Source organism: Microtus ochrogaster, chromosome X (assembly GCF_000317375.1).
Source record: "Microtus ochrogaster isolate Prairie Vole_2 chromosome X, MicOch1.0, whole genome shotgun sequence".
Classification (NCBI taxonomy): Eukaryota; Metazoa; Chordata; class Mammalia; order Rodentia; family Cricetidae; genus Microtus; species Microtus ochrogaster.
The window spans coordinates 21,329,343-21,346,529 of NC_022026.1; the positions used below are offsets into that span (position 1 = coordinate 21,329,343).

Sequence of the window (17,187 nt, forward strand, 5' to 3'; positions counted from 1 at the left end):
TTTGACCCTGCTGCTTGTGCCTTGAAAAAATCGATCCCAATTGGCAGCCATTTGGGCTTTTATATCTGTTAAGCTTTTTTTTTGAACTGTAGTCATTAAATGAAGGGATTTGGTCTGGGAGGGCCCATTCATTCCCTCAGCTGGGCGAGGGACCAGGCAAACTGTCTCCGGCAATCTAAATAAGAGGGAATGTTGAACAGGGAACACCGCTGGGGCCGAACAGAGGAGCAGGAACCGGAGCCCAGGCTGTATCCGCAAACTGTCGGGTCCGGACTTTGGCTCAGGGACGGTCGGAAGTGGGAGATGGAGATGCCAGAGGAACCGGCCGATAGTGGGCATTCGCTGCCCCCGGTTTATATTTATAGTCCCGAGTATGTCAGCATTTGCGACTCTCTCGTCAAGATCCCCAAACGGGTAAGAGGTCTGGATGAAAGACCACCGTTTGGGGGGATGGGAGTGGGAGGGTGTAAAAGGGAGTATGTTAGGAAACCAGGAAAACTAGACTTGAGTGATACCTTAAACAAAAATTTAACTAGCCTTTTCAGGTACACCAAGCTGAGGCAGAAGGAAGTGGTTTGTTACCTTTGGGGAGCACGACGGGACGTCCGAGCCGAGGGTGAGGGCGGGAGGGCTGAAGGCGGGGGAGAGAAAGAAACGGTGAAGTGGTGAGTGGAGTTTCTAATAGGATGGGTTCATTGAAGTCCTTGACCACAAGCTGTTGGAGGACAGTATGCCATCACTTGTGTTCAGTATACTGGGTAGCCTGGCGATTTTAATGCTTTGTATTGTTTTGTCTTAAGTTTTTCCCAACTGACAAAGTGACAAGAGAGAAGAGATAAGGTAGTTAGTTCTTCATGCAGGATGTTGTTAATGGGATTTCAGTAAATTGAGCTTTGAAGAGACTGTTTTCCCTTTCTTTTTTCATGCTGATATTTCAGGCCAGTATGGTCCACTCTCTGATCGAAGCATATGCCCTGCACAAACAAATGAGGTAAGTATGTTGACCTTTCTCAACATTGTCACCCATGAAGCCATAATAAATACCCGATCATGTAGTGGGACTAGCCAGGGAGAAATGGGCCTTTAAAAAAAACTTTTGTGGGAGTGTTCATGATGTGTCTGTAACTCAGGAAAAGCGTTTGAAGAACTGAGAACACTTGGGAAAGGCACACAAAGCAGTCAGGATCCACTAGAAGGGACTTTGCTGCTGGATAAGCACTTGCCAGATGCTAAGATCTTTTTGATGCGGGTGGGAAGGGGTTAAGCAGGGAAGTGTTCAGTGTGTTTTATATTTGCTTTGGGTTTGGTTTTATTTGTTTTCTAAAGCTGGATTTGAGGATGTGGGCTCAACTTGAGACTTTTAGATATACTACCCCACTATTATCGCCAAACTTTACACCAACCAATCTGTTGAACTTAAAAGCTAGCAACATGCATCTCAAAAACAAACCAAAACCAGCTGTCCATTGATTTCCTATTCTGTGTATAATATCATAAATGCAACTCTTACGGACGTGGCACATGCAAGTCCGGTTTTCTCATGACTGGGTGAGTGACTGTATCATCTAATGCTTCATTTCCCTCCCAGAAAGTAATGTAATACGTTTTTAGATTTTATCCTTAGTATTATTAGTCATTTTAATACGTACGTTCATTGTGTGGTTTTTCAAGACAGGGTTTCTCTATGTAACGGTCCTACGCTCTCCTGCAAGTCAATTTGTAGACCAGGCTGGCCTCGAACTCACAGAGATCCACCTGCCTCTGCCTCCCAAGGGCTGGAGCTAAAGGCACGCACCACCACCTCCCAACAGTGTGTACATTCTTTAGGAATGTTTTGCTGTTGCTTTGAGACAAGGTCTCTGGTGTAGCTCTGTCTGGCTAGGGACTGTTACATTCACTAGGCTGGCCTTGAACTTATTAAGATCCACACGCCTCTGTCAAAAGGTGTGTGTCACCACATCTGGCTAGGAATGTTTTTCTACCATTGCTTAACTCCTGTGTTTGTCAAGATAATGATTTGCCTTTCCTTAAAGGATTTTAACACTTTTCTAACCCAGGTGGTGCTGGAGGGGCGTCACAAATTCTAAGTCAGGCTTTGTGACATAGCCAGAATCGGTCTCAAAAATTTTAAAAAGGTTTGGGATATTGTTCAGTGTGTAGAACACTTGTCTAACATACCTGAGGCCTAGATCCCCCCCCACACACACACAATCAACACTTAAAAATATTTTATTGCAAATAAGATGTTAAAGCAAGACTCGTTAGCTTGCTGGTCAGGAGAGGCTGACAGTATTCTTTAGTTTTAGGATTCAGGGAAATAAGTAATAAATGTAAGAGAAAACATTTGGAGAAGCTGGGAAACATAATCCAATATGATTGTGATTGTGAAAAAAATTGAAACTGGCCCTCTTATATATTCTGTCCCAAAACTAGCTCTGTTTGAACTCCCAGAGATCTGCCTGTCTCTGCTTCCTGAGTGCTAGGATTAAAGGCATGTGCCATTACACTAGGCTTCTTGATATTTTTATTTTAAACATTTTTATTAACATTGCATTTATTTATTTTGATGGGGTGTTGAGTGTGTGAGGGAGTGGTCAGCCAAGTGCAGATGCAGAGGTCAGAAAACAACTTGGCGGGAGTTGATTCTCTCTTCCACTATGTGCGTCTAGGAATTGAACTCAGGTCATCAGACTTGGTAGCAAGTTCTTGTACCTGCTGAGCCATCTTGCTGGCCCTGAGATTTTTATTTTAATGGACAACTTTTTCTCCTCTCATGGTATAGATGAGTACTTGAAGAAAAATCAAGAATCCTTGATTTTGACTCTAACTTTTAAAGTTGAACAACAGGATTTCAAACACCTTGGTTATACTAGTTGCCTAAATATCCTACCTGTATTATTTTACAATAACCTCATGGCTCTACTCTCATTTGAAGAATATACATGGCTAGAGTGGTGCTCCTTCAATTTAAATGGGCAATCATCATGTTAAGATTGATATGAAGCCAGAAGTAGTGGTGCACACCTTTAATCCTAACACTCTGTGAGTTCGAGGCCAGCCTGGTCTCCAGAAGGAGTTCCAGGACAGCTTACACAGAGAAACCCTGTCTTGATAAACTTGTGTGTGTGTTCTTGTTAGAATACAAATTGTGGTTCATTGGGCCTAGATTCAGACTTGAGCTTTGCTTTTCTAAGAAAGAAACACCATGCTGCTAGTGTGTTCACTACCTACCCATTCATTGGCAAGGGTTAGAGAACTTAACTGCAGCAGAATCCAGAAGTGAAGATGGAGACTCAGCAGGTTTGAGGCCAAAATCCCCATGTAACTTGCTTCTCTCCTTTCTTCCTTTTCTCGCTCACTGTGGGGAGCAGGTTGAGAGGTTCTAGCCGTTTGCTCCTTCTGTCCTTCCTTGGGAGACAGAGGGAAGAGAACAAGTAATAGAAACTTTATGTTTGAGGACACTGGAAGGATGAAGCAGAAAGTAAGAGCACTTGCTATGCAAACACTAGGACCCAAGTTCAAGTCCTCAGAATCTAGAGGAAAAGCTGGGTTGTGTCACACATCCATGTAGCCCCGGTGTCTTGGCAGGGATAAACAAGAGTCAGAAAAATTGCTCGGGCTTGCTGATCACCAGTCTAACTCCAGGTTCAGATTCAGTGAGAGAGCCTGTCTCAAGGGAATAGGGTGAGAGTTACAGAGCAGGATTGTGGCCTCCTTTGCTGGCCTCTGTGCATGCACGGGCTTGCAAAACCCCCTGCATTTGTGCCCATACAGCCCCCTATAAATAAACCCTTTTTACATTTGACTTCTCATTTTTTTTTGAGACACTCTTATAGAGCCCAGTCTGGTGTAGAACTTGTTGTGTAGCCTAGGCTAGCCTCACACTCATGATTCTCCTGCCTCTCAAGTGCTATGATTACAGACATTTGCCACCATATCTAACATATTACCTTTTTCTGCAGCGTTTGGCATCAACCATAGGGCCTTGCCCATGTCAGGCAGATGTTGTATAACTGCTCTGTATCCCCCGTCCAGTTTCCCACCTTTTTACTCTAATAGTAATGCTAGTTGTCCATGAAGTTTTGTATATGTTATTTCATCTCCACATAAGTCCACTAAGCTGACCCATTTTACAGATGAGAAAGCTGAGGTATAGAATAGTCAACTCATCTGAAGTTAACAGAACTAGTAAGTACGGAGTTAGGAAAGGAATTCGGTTCTCTGGCTTCAAATTCTGCTTGATAACCCAGCTGCCTATTCAAATAAAGACACAGAGGGATGCGGGGTGGGGGAGAGGGGGACAAGGCTCAGCATCAAAACTAAAGCAAGTGACTACACTGAAAGATTTGCCTGGTCCAAGCAGAAACTGATTCAAACGTGACTAGCTTTCCTGCTTTGTCATGAGATGTAACTTACGGAGTAAAGCTTATATTTCAGCCTTCTAGACATATAGTTTTATGATTACTTATTTTATGTGTATGAGTGCTTGGCTTGTGTGTGTATGTGCATGTGTACCTGGTACCTATGGAGGTCAGATCTCGAACTGGAGTTCCACGTGGTTGTATGTCACGATGTGGGAGATGGAAACTGAACCCCAGTCCTCTGCCAAAGCAACAGATTCTTTTAACCCCTGAGCCATCTCTCCAGCTCCAGAGCTCTTTTAATTTTTTTAAAAATGATACGTATTTCTTTAGGGGGATGTGTGTACCACAGAGCACACATGGAGGCCAGAGGACAACTTGCCAGGGCAGTTGGTTCTCTCCTCCACAATGTGGGTCCCAGGGATTAAACTCAGGTTGGCAGGCTTAATGGCAGATGCCTTTACCCCTGAGCCATCCTTCTGGCCCCGGGTTAATGCGTTCTATGTGGCTAAACCAGGGACCTTGATCCAAGATTATCTGTTTGAGTTAAATATGGTTTTTCAGTTATGGTCTCCTACCTAAAAACCCAAAAGAAAAAAATCTGTCCTCTTGTCTCTTATTAGTGGGGTCAGTATCATAGATGGAGGACGTGAAGGCTGGGCAGTGCAGCGGAGCGACAGAGTGTGTTTATGACTTCGGCTCACTGGAACCAGAAGCTGGGAGTTGTCTTGTCTGTTCAGATATTGACTGCTATTTCCAGCTCCTTGCATACTCTGAGTCTCATGTACTTCTGTATGTCCACGCTGTTATTATTAGGATAGTGAAGCCCAAAGTGGCCTCCATGGAAGATATGGCCACCTTCCACACTGATGCCTATCTGCAACATCTCCAGAAGGTCAGCCAAGAAGGTGATGAGGACCATCCGGATTCTATAGAATACGGACTAGGTAAGAGTCCCTCGGGCAACAGTGGGACCCCAGCTTGTAGATTATGGTACTTAATTTGTCTCTCTGTGTTTATGTAGAAGGATGTGTGTATGAGCAGTAGTGTGCTTGTGTCTGCTGGTACACACGTGGAACCAAAGGTCAGCACTGGGTGTCTTTTGTTTTGTTTGAGACAGGGTTTCTCTGTGTAGCCCTGACTGTCCTGGACCTCCCTCTGTAGACCAGGCTGGGCTTGAACTCACAAAGATCCACCTGCCTCTGCCCCTGAGTGCTGGGATTAAAGGCATGCGCCACCACCGCCCGGCTCTGGGTGTCTTCTTTAATCACTCCCCACCTTACATTTTGAGTCTTTCACTGAACTTGAACGTCACCATTTTGACCAGGTTGGATGGCCAGTGGTCTCCAAGCATCTGCTTGTCTCCACCCCTCCAGTGCTGGGATTACACATTCATGCCTCGTGTGCTGGCTTTTACATGGATGCTAGGAATCTGAACTCAGGCCCTCATCCTTGTGTGCCAGGCATTTTACTGACTGAGCTACTTCCCTAACCCTTAATACTTGTTTCTTTTCTTTTTTATCTTTAAGTTTTATGTGTATGCCTGTGTGCCTGAGTGTATGTGTGTGTGCCACGTGCATGCAGTGCCAGAGGAGGTCATAAGAGGCCTTAGAGCCCTTGGACCTGAAGTTAGAGATGTTTCGAAGCTGCCATGTGGATTCTGAGAATTGAACCCAGGTCTCCTGGAAGAGCAAAAAATGCTCTTAACTGCTAGCCACCTCTGTGGCCCGATACTTTTAAATTAAGAAATAATATAACTGATGCATGTGTGTGCATGTGTATGTGTGTGTGTGTCTGTCTGTCTGTGCCTGTGTGTGTTATTGAGGGTGGAACCCAAGTCCTGGAATATGCTAACGAGGCACTCTGCCTTAGCTACATCTCAAGCCCCAACTGTTCATTTTAATCCCTCAGTCTGGTCATATTGTGAACACTCTATGAGTCAAACACAAGAGAACCATGAGCCTGATGGAGAAGAATCGCTCAGTGCTGAGATTCTAATGGCAGCACTTGGGGCTGCTCTGGCTGTTGTGATCATATATTTTAAGTATTGACTTATTTGGTTTGAAGTTTTGTTTTTTTTTTTTAATTTTTCCAAGACACGGTCTCACTGTAAAGCCCAGGCTGGCATGGAACTCACCTGCCTCTGCCTTCCAAGTGCTGGGATTAAAGGTGTGCATCACCATGCATGGCATTAGGTAAATGTTTAAATTCTGGCTAAGTTTCCTACCTTATCCTTCGTCAACAGATGCCTTAAAAAAAATCACAGTGAATTGTCAACAGCATGGTCTAGTGCAGGTGTGTCCAGCTTGCAGCTCATGGGCCACATGCCTCCCACGATAGCTATGAATAGGGCCCAACACATTTGTAGGCGACAGCAGCATACTGCGATGTCAGAGGCACCACTCTTCTAGAGAAACTGTGTGGCTTAAAGAAAGATACTAGATTGGCTATCAAAAGACCCGGTCCCAGGCCTGGCTCTGTGTGACCACTGGCAAAATACATCACCTCTCGGGCCTTGATGGACTGCTGGTGGGATATGAGAAGTTCATCTTGAAGGTTTTACCCTTTCTATCTCTATCCTTTGAAAGCCTTCCCTGTCTAACATTGGAGATGCTTATCTGTCCCCATTGGAGCTGGTTTTAGCCCAGGACCTTCTTTAGGCTGTGCTGTTGTCACAGCTTAACCTATTCTTCCTTCCCCAGATCTTCTTTAACAGATTTTTCTGGGTTCTGCCCCCAGGTTATGACTGCCCAGCCACAGAAGGAATATTTGACTATGCAGCCGCTGTGGGAGGAGCTACAATCACTGCTGCCCAGTGCCTGATTGACGGGAAATGTAAAATAGCGATTAACTGGTCTGGAGGGTGGCATCATGCAAAGAAGTAAGGAAATGCCTTTCTGCCTTCTTACTCTTTCCCTGGTCAATCTCTCAGTTAGATAAACCTGTACACTTGTTATACTGATACTCAAGGGAACCATGAATGTGTCTAGCGTTTTATAAGGTGTTCTGAAAAGATGCAAGTAAGATAAGTGACCTAATGCAGTGGAAACACTGAACTGAAAGTCAAGGCATCTGCGCTGTATGCCTAGTTTTCCTGCAAACTTGCCCAGACCTCCCTAGGCCCCAGGTTCTTCATCAGGGACAGGAAAAAGGAAGTAGCTAGACAACCTATGCATTCCTTGGAAATTCCCTGTCTCAGGGACCTGGCTCTAGGAACAGGAACAGAATTCGAATAATTAGAAGATAATATAAATTATGGTACTAAGGGAATATGTGTAGTATATAAGATAGATTGGCAGTCGGGAGAAGTTGATCATGGAGGTGTTGGGAGAGGAGCATGTCAGAGCCATTACTTGATAGAAGTAAGAAATGGGTGTTTGAATAAGTAACTAATTGATGAGACTAGACATAGAACAAAAGGCTTCAAAAGAATCGAGGAAAGTGACAAGAACGACAAGGTCTTCTTCCGCATCTGCCATCTCATTTGCTCTGTTACTTAATACTTGCGAGGGATTTTGAACTTACCAGTGTGCCTGCCATCTGAGTGAAAGAAAGCGGCTGTCTTTCACAAATGGGGTGCAGCCAACCAAGACCGTCTTCAGTAAAAAGAACCCAGCATTTGATTCCTTCAGACTGAAAGGCACCACAATTGTAGCGTGTGCAAATCTGCATAGTAGTATGCAATACTATTCTTTTCCAAATAGACAGATTTCTTGGCCAAAGAACTCCTTGTAAAACTAAATAACTACAGTCTACTACCTAGACAATAGAAAACTGACGTCTTAGTAATGATTCCACATGGTCTTAAACAAAGAGAACAGCCCGCTTTTGTTAGCTTTTTTTTTTTAAGTTCAAAATTAAAACAGGATCTTTTCTTATTAAAGCCAAAGAATAAAAAAGAAGAACAAGATTTTCTACATCCAGGACTTCTCTGTCCTTTGGGCACAGGGAGTAAGGGAGCCCTGTGGCTTCACGAGCATGCTTGCTCTGGCAAGTGCGCTGTCATTTCCCGTTTCCCTTTGCTGCAGAAGACCTGCTAGGAGTTGGGGTACTTTCATACCTTGCCACTTCTTACCGCTGTGTTTCTGCCAGAGGCTGTACTTGTAATGGAGTCAGTCTGGCTGCAGGTGTGAAGGTGCTCGCTTCATTAAGTGCTGAAGACAGCTTTCTGCTGATCCTGTCTGGAAACAGACGGACTGTAGTGATCGTAAATTAGTTTCTGGGCATTGACTTAAGTCAGGTCCGAATTCCAAGGTGTTCTTGACACCCCTAGAAGCTCTCTGAACTGGGCTACAGGCTTATTAGTTTAGAAGCTAGGCACTACCTATTGTTGTTACTAGGAAATTCTGGGGAGCCCAACCTGGAGTGTCACATGTTACTGGGCAAATTGGGGTTTCCTCTTGAGTTTTAGTCCCACTAATTAAAGAATTTAAGAAGAGACTCAGGCCCCTGTGCTCAGGAGACAGAACAGGCAGACCTCTTAGTTCTGGTCTTGCTAGAGTTGCTTAGTGAGACTCTGTCTTTAAAAAAGACTCAGTAAGAAGCCCAAGGACAATGACAATTTAATTAGTTTTTAAAAGAAAACCCTTAGGGCTGGAAAGCTGTAAATCTTGGTAGCTGCCAGGGAGCAGGAAAAAAAAAAGGAAGAGAGAAAAATCATGCCTTTTGTAAACCACCACATGGAAGAAATCAGGGCTTAGGAGTCAGGGGTAGTAATAACTTCAGAGAAAAAGAGCGAGAAAGCCCAGAGTATCAGGAGAAGCATGTCTAGATTATGGCCAGCATCTGGGTGTATATGTGTATGTGTGTATACATATTCGCGCTCTCTCTCTCTCTCTCTCTCTCTCTCTCTCTCTCTCTCTCTCTCTCTCTGTATGTGTGTGTAGGGGGAGGGGAGGGGAGAAAAAGGAACAGTTATACTTTTCTAAGTAATTCAGAAAAGCAAGCAGGCTTAACCCAGGGAAGGCTCCAGGAGCAACCATACCCAAGTGAGGTGGGAGGGTGAGATTTCTGGGATGGAAAGGAAAAGTACATCTTCTCATTGAGGGTGTGAATTGTTCCTCCCATTTGTTCAGCATGCCTAAGGTGGGCTCTAGGCCTTACTTTAATTACCTCTTTTGTTTTAGTAGCTTGGACTGTTAAGTCTCCTCCCAGAGCCAGAACTTCTGGTTTCTTATCTCCACCAGATATCCCAACAGTCTCTGCTCTGAAGATGAAACCCTGACGTCATTTAGGAGATAGGCTGAAATTAAGGACTGGGTAGACCCAATATTTCCATCCTGAAAATCCAGAGCTCCAGTTCCAGAGCTGTCTGCCAGAAGTCCTTTAGAGTTCTGGAGTTCTGCTCATACCCACAGGGAAGCAAGGACACTCACTAAGAGGAGATAAGAAAGCAGAGCTCCCTGCCAGCATCTGGGCATTCCTGGAACTGCTGCTCGAGGGTCCCTGCCCTAAGCTGCCTGTCAGGTTTCCACGTGCTCTTCTCTCCATTGCAGTCACACTGTTTAAACGTCCCAGATACACGCAGCACAGATTCGTAGATCCCATTCCTTAAACCAGCATTGACTGGTTTAAACTGTATGTGGCAAGCACATGGTTTTTCTCTTTAGTAACTGGAGGTAGGGAAACTGAAGCAAAGTCTACCCCTCCCCCCCCCACACCCAACTGAAAAAAAATCTTTGATTTGAAACTATTCAGGTGCTGACAGGGTTCTATTGTAACTGGCTTCGTGAAAACTTTACTAGTGTTGAGAGTGGGAAATATGTTCATACAAAATTCTTAGAAGTCTATTCTAAGGAAATAACCCAATCCTGCCATCAAGAAATTGATATCTTGGGGATGATATAAGAAATCACTGCATTTGAAATTTAAATAAGGGTTCTTTTAGAAAATCCTGCAAAAAGACTAGTGCTACCAAATATTCAGTGTACAAAGCCAGAATAATGGAAACACTGGCATAAGATAGTATGCCCCTCTAAGAGACCAAGTCTGACTAAGTTTAATGGGTTGTAAAAGATGCCTTGGGAAAGTCCAGGTTAGCTGCCTGGTTAGGCTGAGCTGCTGCTAAACTCCTCTTTCCTGGTTCTCATTTTCTCTCATTGTCGACCTAGGGCAGCTGGCCAAGTCCAGTGAGTCAGTTGGTACACAAATCCAGGCCCTTCGGCCACAGGGTATAGCACACAGCAACAGTATCTAGGAGGAAGAGAGGGGCTCGAGGCATTTTCGCTATTTGCCATGTGTTTTCTCCCCTCAGTCCCCCCCAGAAACTCCTTATTCAGTAGCTCTCATCTGGGCTTTTCAGTCTCAATAATAAGGCTCCAATGTATATATGAAAATGAATAAAATGATTTTTCTCTGGTTAATTAATTATTATGCTAACTCGTAGCCCGACCACAACACTAGAAGGGATGGGAGAAGGGGTCTTATTCCTTGCCCAACACAGACAGCTAGACAGACTGTCGCTGTTACAATCTACTGCCCTCTTCCTTAAATATCTGCAGTCCCAGCTTTCTGTGTAAGGCTCATCTACCAACGGTGTCCTGGGAACTTAGTAGCATTCTTTGATTTCAGAACTTGTTTTTCCTCCATACTTTGCTGTGGGTCAAGTGCCACCTGCTGGCAGTCAACTGTTATGGCACTTCCCCCCCCCCCCCCCTTTTTCTGAGTAGCCCTGGCTGTCCTGGAACTCATTCTCTAGACCAGGCAGACCTCGAAGTTGGAGATCCACCTGCCTCAACACCTACCAAGTGCTGGGCTGAAAGGCACGCACCGCCACTGCCCAGCCGCATATATTTTTGATTGATTGATTGATTGATTGCCTCAAGCTCTCTTTGTAGGCAAGAATGACCTTGAACTACTGATCCTCAGGTCTCTACCTCAAGTGCTGGTATTACAGCAGGTCTGGTTTGTGCAGTACGGAGGATTGAACCCAGGGCTTCCTTCATGCTATGCAAGCACACTACCTACTGAGCTCTGAAAGTTTCCTTGCTGGGAACTGAACCTAGCACCTCAAGCATGTCAGGCAAGTGCTCTGCCACCGAGATACATCCCCGACCTGATATTTCATCTTTATATGTCTAACGTCTGTGTGTCTATTTAAGGTGCTCAGTCTTGTCTAAACACAGTTTAGTATTTTATCTGTGCATTTGATGATGTACTTTACTTTGTTTTCAAAGAGGCATTTCTACTGGAATCTCTTTACTAGTTAATAAATCTGTACTGCTATTTTCCCTCACCTAATGACCACTGTCAAATTATAGTCTGTAAAGTATGCCTCCATACATTTTTTCAAAGGTCATTTTAAGGGCTATCCTTCACTTGTTCTGTCTCCTCGCAATCTAATGTGTACATAGTTTCTCCAGGATCTGGAGGACAGGGGAGCTTTAAGAACTTTGAGATTGTGTTCTGTTTTGAATAAAGCCTGAACAGGGTAGGAATGTATAGCTAAGAAGCAGTATGGAGATCACAGGTGGGAACCTAACGTTGCAAAGGGGTCTAAAGAGGTAGGTCTGCGGATAAAGAGCTTGCTGTGCAAGCATGAGAACCGGAGTTCTGATCCACAGATGTCAGTCAAAAGCTGGGTAATTATGGTGGCTTCCAATAATCCCCGCACTAAAGAGGCCAAGACATGGGACTGCATTCCCAGGGCAAGCTGGCTAGCTTAGACTAGCCAGAATCGATGAGCTCTGGGTTTGAGAAACCTTGCCTCAAAAAATGAAGATAGTGATCGAAGCCTTGCAGGGTCCAGCTGTTTCCACTTTCACCTTGCGCTCATGAGCAACGCTTAATCATGTGTGGAAGAATGAAGAATGTTAAGACTAAAAATTCACTTGTCCTTGACGCAGGACCGGAGTTTTAATGGGGATCAATGTGTACTGATAAACATACTTATCTTGCTGGTGTGACACAAATGATTCTTTCCTTTTGTGTTTTGAGATGGAATCCCACTGCATAGCCAAAGCTGACCTAAAACTTATGGTCCTCCTGCCTCAGCCTCCTGAGAGCCAAGATTAGAAATGAACATCATGATTGGAGCCATAATTTCTTGATCTACTTTGCATTGGAGGATGCATAGTAAGGATAGAAGGGCTGTTCATCGGATCACGCTGAGACAGCTCGTGGCACTTCCATGATCATCTCCTGTCGTAAACTAAAATAGGTGGCAGTTGGACTGAAGAGTTAAATATAAAAAAGCAAGTTACAAAACTATGATGATGAATATCAAGCTTCTAACAAGGACTAAGTTTCTAAGTTTAGGAGGTAATAGGAAATATTTTCAAGGGAAAAGATCAAAATGCTATAATTTAAAATTTAAAAACCAATATAACAGAAATGTTTTTTAAGCCACAGTAAAAATGAAAGATAAACACAAACGGACAAGGGCCATGTGGCCTAAAGATGACAAAGTGCGATGGGCTTTTGTCATTTAAGGCACACATGCCTCGCGATGTAGAAGCAGAGATATGGAAAAGAGCACCGACAGTTTACACAAGAGTTTGAGTGCAATCAGAAGATAGGAGAAGATGTTTGTTACTAACCAAAAATGCAAATTTAAACAAGCTGATGCGGGGGTACAGGTCAGTGGCGAGCATGGAAGCGCAGAGCCTGCCTTCTGTCCCCAGGACTACAGACAAGCGACCCCAGTGCAGAAAGCCACTTTGAACCTGTATGTAAAAATGTAAAAAAAATCGAGCATCTAGCAAGACAGAATAAAGGAATGGTGAATTTACTCGGTGAAATATTCTGTATGGTATGCTTTTTTGCTTTGTTTCTGTGTGTGTGTTCTTTTGTAAGGACTGGACCCGAGGCCTACGTGTGTCACACGTGCTCTACCGCTGAGTTACATATATCCCAGGCCCTCGTGCTATTATTTTTAATGGTGGTTATGAAAATGATAGTGTATTTCAAAACTGATTATATATATATTTAAAAGCAGTATTTAAAATTGTATGTATATTGTGATTAGCTCCCTCACTGCACACATGAGGAAAGCAGTGGGGATGAGTTCACTGGTCATCTTACAGTGGCAGAGGTACTCCTAAGTTTTGTTGGTTTTGAGACATCATCTCCCTTTGTGGCTCTGGCTGCTACAGGACTAACTCTGAAACCCAGGCTAGCTTCAATTTGGCAGAATTCCTCCTGTGCTTGCTTTTCAAGCAGTACAACTACAGGCATGCACCGGGACGCCTAGCTCATGATTTAAATGTGTGTGTCTGTGCACGTGCATGTGTGTGTGTGTGTGTGTGTGTGTGTATTTCCCTACTTTACAAAGTTTTGTAGCTATAACTGCTGTGAAAGCTGAGATTTACCAAAACAAAAAGAGGCAAAAGTACACTTAAGCCTGTATTTAAAAATGTAAAAAAAATCAAGCATATACTGAGGAGTTAAACTCATCATTCTAGTTAGTTTAACACTGGTGCTCTCATAGATAGACAAAAAAGACACAAATCTACAAGTGGTAGAAAAAAGAATACTTAACACCACATAGAGAGATTGAAATATGTATTTTTCCTTCCTGCCAAATTTCAGATGACTCTTGATAATCTATTCTAAAAATAGATATTCTAAAATAGATAATCCAAAATACGGTATTTTGTGTATGACTGTGTATGACAGTGATGCTTTCTCACTTATTTAAACCACCCCAAGTCAATAGTAAGGCTAGCTAAACATTCAACAATAGCAGAATGGTCAGGTAGCATTCTCTCTGGAATACTATATAGCCATTAAAAATGCTGGTTAGAGCTGGGTGTGGTGACAATTCCAGTACAGGGCAGGTGGAACTCTGTTAGTTTGAGGCTAGCCTAGTCTACATAATGGTCTACATAATGAGTTCTAGAACAACCAGGACTACATAGTGAGACCCTGTCTCAAAAAAGCAGAAAAAAAATGGTGGGTTGATGACTGCATAAGTAGGGAAAAATGCCTTTCATATAATGTCAGTTTTGTTTTTAAAGGGCAAGTAGTTATAGCATACATTCATTTAGATTAGACTCATAAAAATTTTGTACACCTGGAAAAATCTTAAAATATAACAAAATAGCTGACTTTGCAAATATAATATGGGTGTATATTTTATATGTATATGTATGAGATCAATTTTATTTTTTTTCCTTTTAATATTTTTTATTTTATTGATTTTTATTGAGCACTACATTTTTCTCTGCTCTCCTCCCTACCTCTCTCCTCCCCTTCAACTCTCTCCCAAGGTCTCCATGCTCCCAATTTACTCAGGAGATCTTGTCTTTTTCTACTTCCCATGTAGATTAGATCCATGTATGTCTCTCTTAAGGTCCTCATTGTTATGTAGGTTCTCTGGGATTGTGAATTGTGGGCTGATTTTCTTTGCTTTATGTTTAAAAGCCACTTATGAGTGAGTACATATTATATTTGTCTTTCTGGGTCTCGGTTACCTCACTCACAATGATGTTTTCTAGCTCCACCCATTTGCCTGTAAAATTCAAGCTGTTGTTATTTTTTCTGCTATATAGTACTCCATTGTGTAAATGTACCATATTTTCCTTATCTGTTCTTCAGTCGAGGGACATTTAGGTTGTTTCCTGGTTCTGGCTACGACAAACAAAGCTGCTATGAACATAGTTGAGCACATGTCCTTGTGGCACAATTGAGCATCCTTTGGATATATACCATGTGATAATTGTCTTTCTGTGTCTCGGTTACCTCACTCAATATGATGTTTTCTAGCTCAAGCCATTTTCCTGCAAAATTCAAGCTGTTGTTATTTTTTTCTGCTGTGTAGTACTCCCTTGTGTAAATGTATGAGATCAATTTTAAAACCAATACAAAATACAAGTTTTCAAGGCACTTTAAAGTTTGTGTGCATATACACTTATCCCCACATCTGTTTCTGTCTCCTCTCTTTTCTCTGATGTACGACGTTATTTTTATGAATGGGAGGCAGTGCTGATGTGGGGTCGTGAGTATGTGTGCTTGTAATCAGGTATAAGGTGGTATGTAACGAGAAAGGAGTCAGTTTCTCTCTCATTTGCTAGGGAAGGAATTGCCAAGCAGAAGGATCGATGGCAGCCTAGCAGCAGTATGCTGCAGCTGGCGAGCCACAGTAGTGAGACGGCCAGAGGATGAGGACAAGTCAGGCCAGCATCACTAAGTTTTGTGATTTGTGCTAAGGAGTAGGGCTTTTTTCCTGGTGTTGCCAAGGACTTATTGAAGAATTTTGGTATATTTCAGTATGCTATTGAGTCAGGGGCAGAAGATACAATTGCAGTCATTCATTTAGCAAACAGTAAGCCCTTGCTGTATGTCATAAGCTAAGGAAACAAGCATATGGGAGGTTCTTATTTTTCAAGTGAGACTAGACAAGTGGTCACCTCGTGAAGCCATTTTCAAGGGGTACTAACGTGACAATGCAGTGCATACCTGTACCCTCAGAATTTTGGAGACAGAGGCAAGAGGATTGCGAGTTTGAGACCAGCCTGAGCTACATCGTGAGACTGTAGCCGTAAAAAGGGGGAGGTGGGTGTGGAAAGATGGCTCAACGGAGCACCTGCTGTTCTTGCACAGGACCTGGGTTCAGTTCCTAGCACCCACGTGGTGGCTCAAAACTGTCCATAATTCCAGTTATAAGGGATATCGTGTCCTTTTCTGACCTTCACTGGCACCGGGCACACACGTACACACATGCGGGAAAAACACCCTCACACATAAGATGGACACAAACATTTTTAAAGGAGGGGTGTTTGGAGCCTGATTAGGATGCGGGGCCAAGTAAGGAGAAAGCCCCGTTAGTTTGGTTTCCTTGTTTCGTACAAATGAGCGTGTATAAAACTATGCACTTCCCCCAGTAAACAAACAACATGCCAAGGGTTGGTGGATTTTGTTTAAGGTCTATTTTTTTAAACAAAATTGCATGGTATTTCAAGGTGATTTGTTGGATCCTGTGAGATTCTTGCAGCATGGTTATTAAGGGCTGATTTGGGCCAGGATATTCAAGGATTTCACCTGCTTTCCTGCAAGCTTCTCCTTAGTCTTCTTAGTATTCACAACAGCCTCTTCCAAACTACATTTAACAATCATGATCCTTATTTATTTTCTTCTTTTTCAGTTATGAATTAGTTTACCATACTGATGTTTTCAATTTTGTGTGCTCAGTCCCGGATATCCTGCATTTTATACAAGATTTATAGCTTTACTTGGTGATAAATTAGTGTTGATTTGCCAGGTGATGGTTTTGATGACCTAGGAGACTGGAAATGAACAGCTGGAGGGGCTGGGTGTTCATGCACAGTTAAGAGGGTTGCCTGAGTCGAAGCTGATAGTAAGTGGTCAGTGCACCAGCAAACACATCCATAGCTTTTGCATTCCTAGGAAGTCCCGAAACCTTGCAAATGCTAGGACTAAAATAATAGCTGCGCAGAAATGAGAACTCCCTGTATCAGCAAAAGACTAGTGCGGCATTTTTAATACTGATTGTGGTAACTCATTAATGGGGCATTATAACTTAGTGAACTGCAACGCTGGTATACATTGTCGTACCTAGGATATCTATGATATATGAGATCTACACATGAGAATTGCAGGAAACTTGTTTTGGGTGGAAATCTGGTGTACTTGTGAGTACTAAGAATGCGAAATGTCATGGCACTGTAGAATTGACTGTGAGCTCTGAAGTAAGACCTGGATGCACATCCGGGCTCTACCACTTAGAAGGTATGTGCAACTACAGGGTTGTTTCAGAAAGGGAGTGCAGAAGCAGAGAGATGGAAAAGTCATAGGACTGCTGTGTCTGTCCTTAAGCCTGGAAGGGTGGGCTCCTGCAGACAGTGGAGAGAGGGCAGGGAGGGAGGGA

At 43.2% G+C, this 17,187-nt stretch overlaps 1 protein-coding gene across 1 annotated transcript in view; it reads left to right on the forward strand.

Annotated features, from left to right (window-relative positions):
- Positions 1–17,187, forward strand: part of Hdac8 (histone deacetylase 8) — a 221,761-nt gene continuing 204,574 nt past the window's right edge. Inside the window, exons 1-4 of the mRNA XM_005358548.3 lie at positions 1–414; positions 939–991; positions 5,178–5,308; positions 7,101–7,242. Of these exons, the coding sequence (XP_005358605.1) occupies positions 190–414; positions 939–991; positions 5,178–5,308; positions 7,101–7,242 (551 nt within the window). The 5' untranslated portion in view covers positions 1–189. The remainder of the gene's footprint in view (positions 415–938; positions 992–5,177; positions 5,309–7,100; positions 7,243–17,187) is intronic.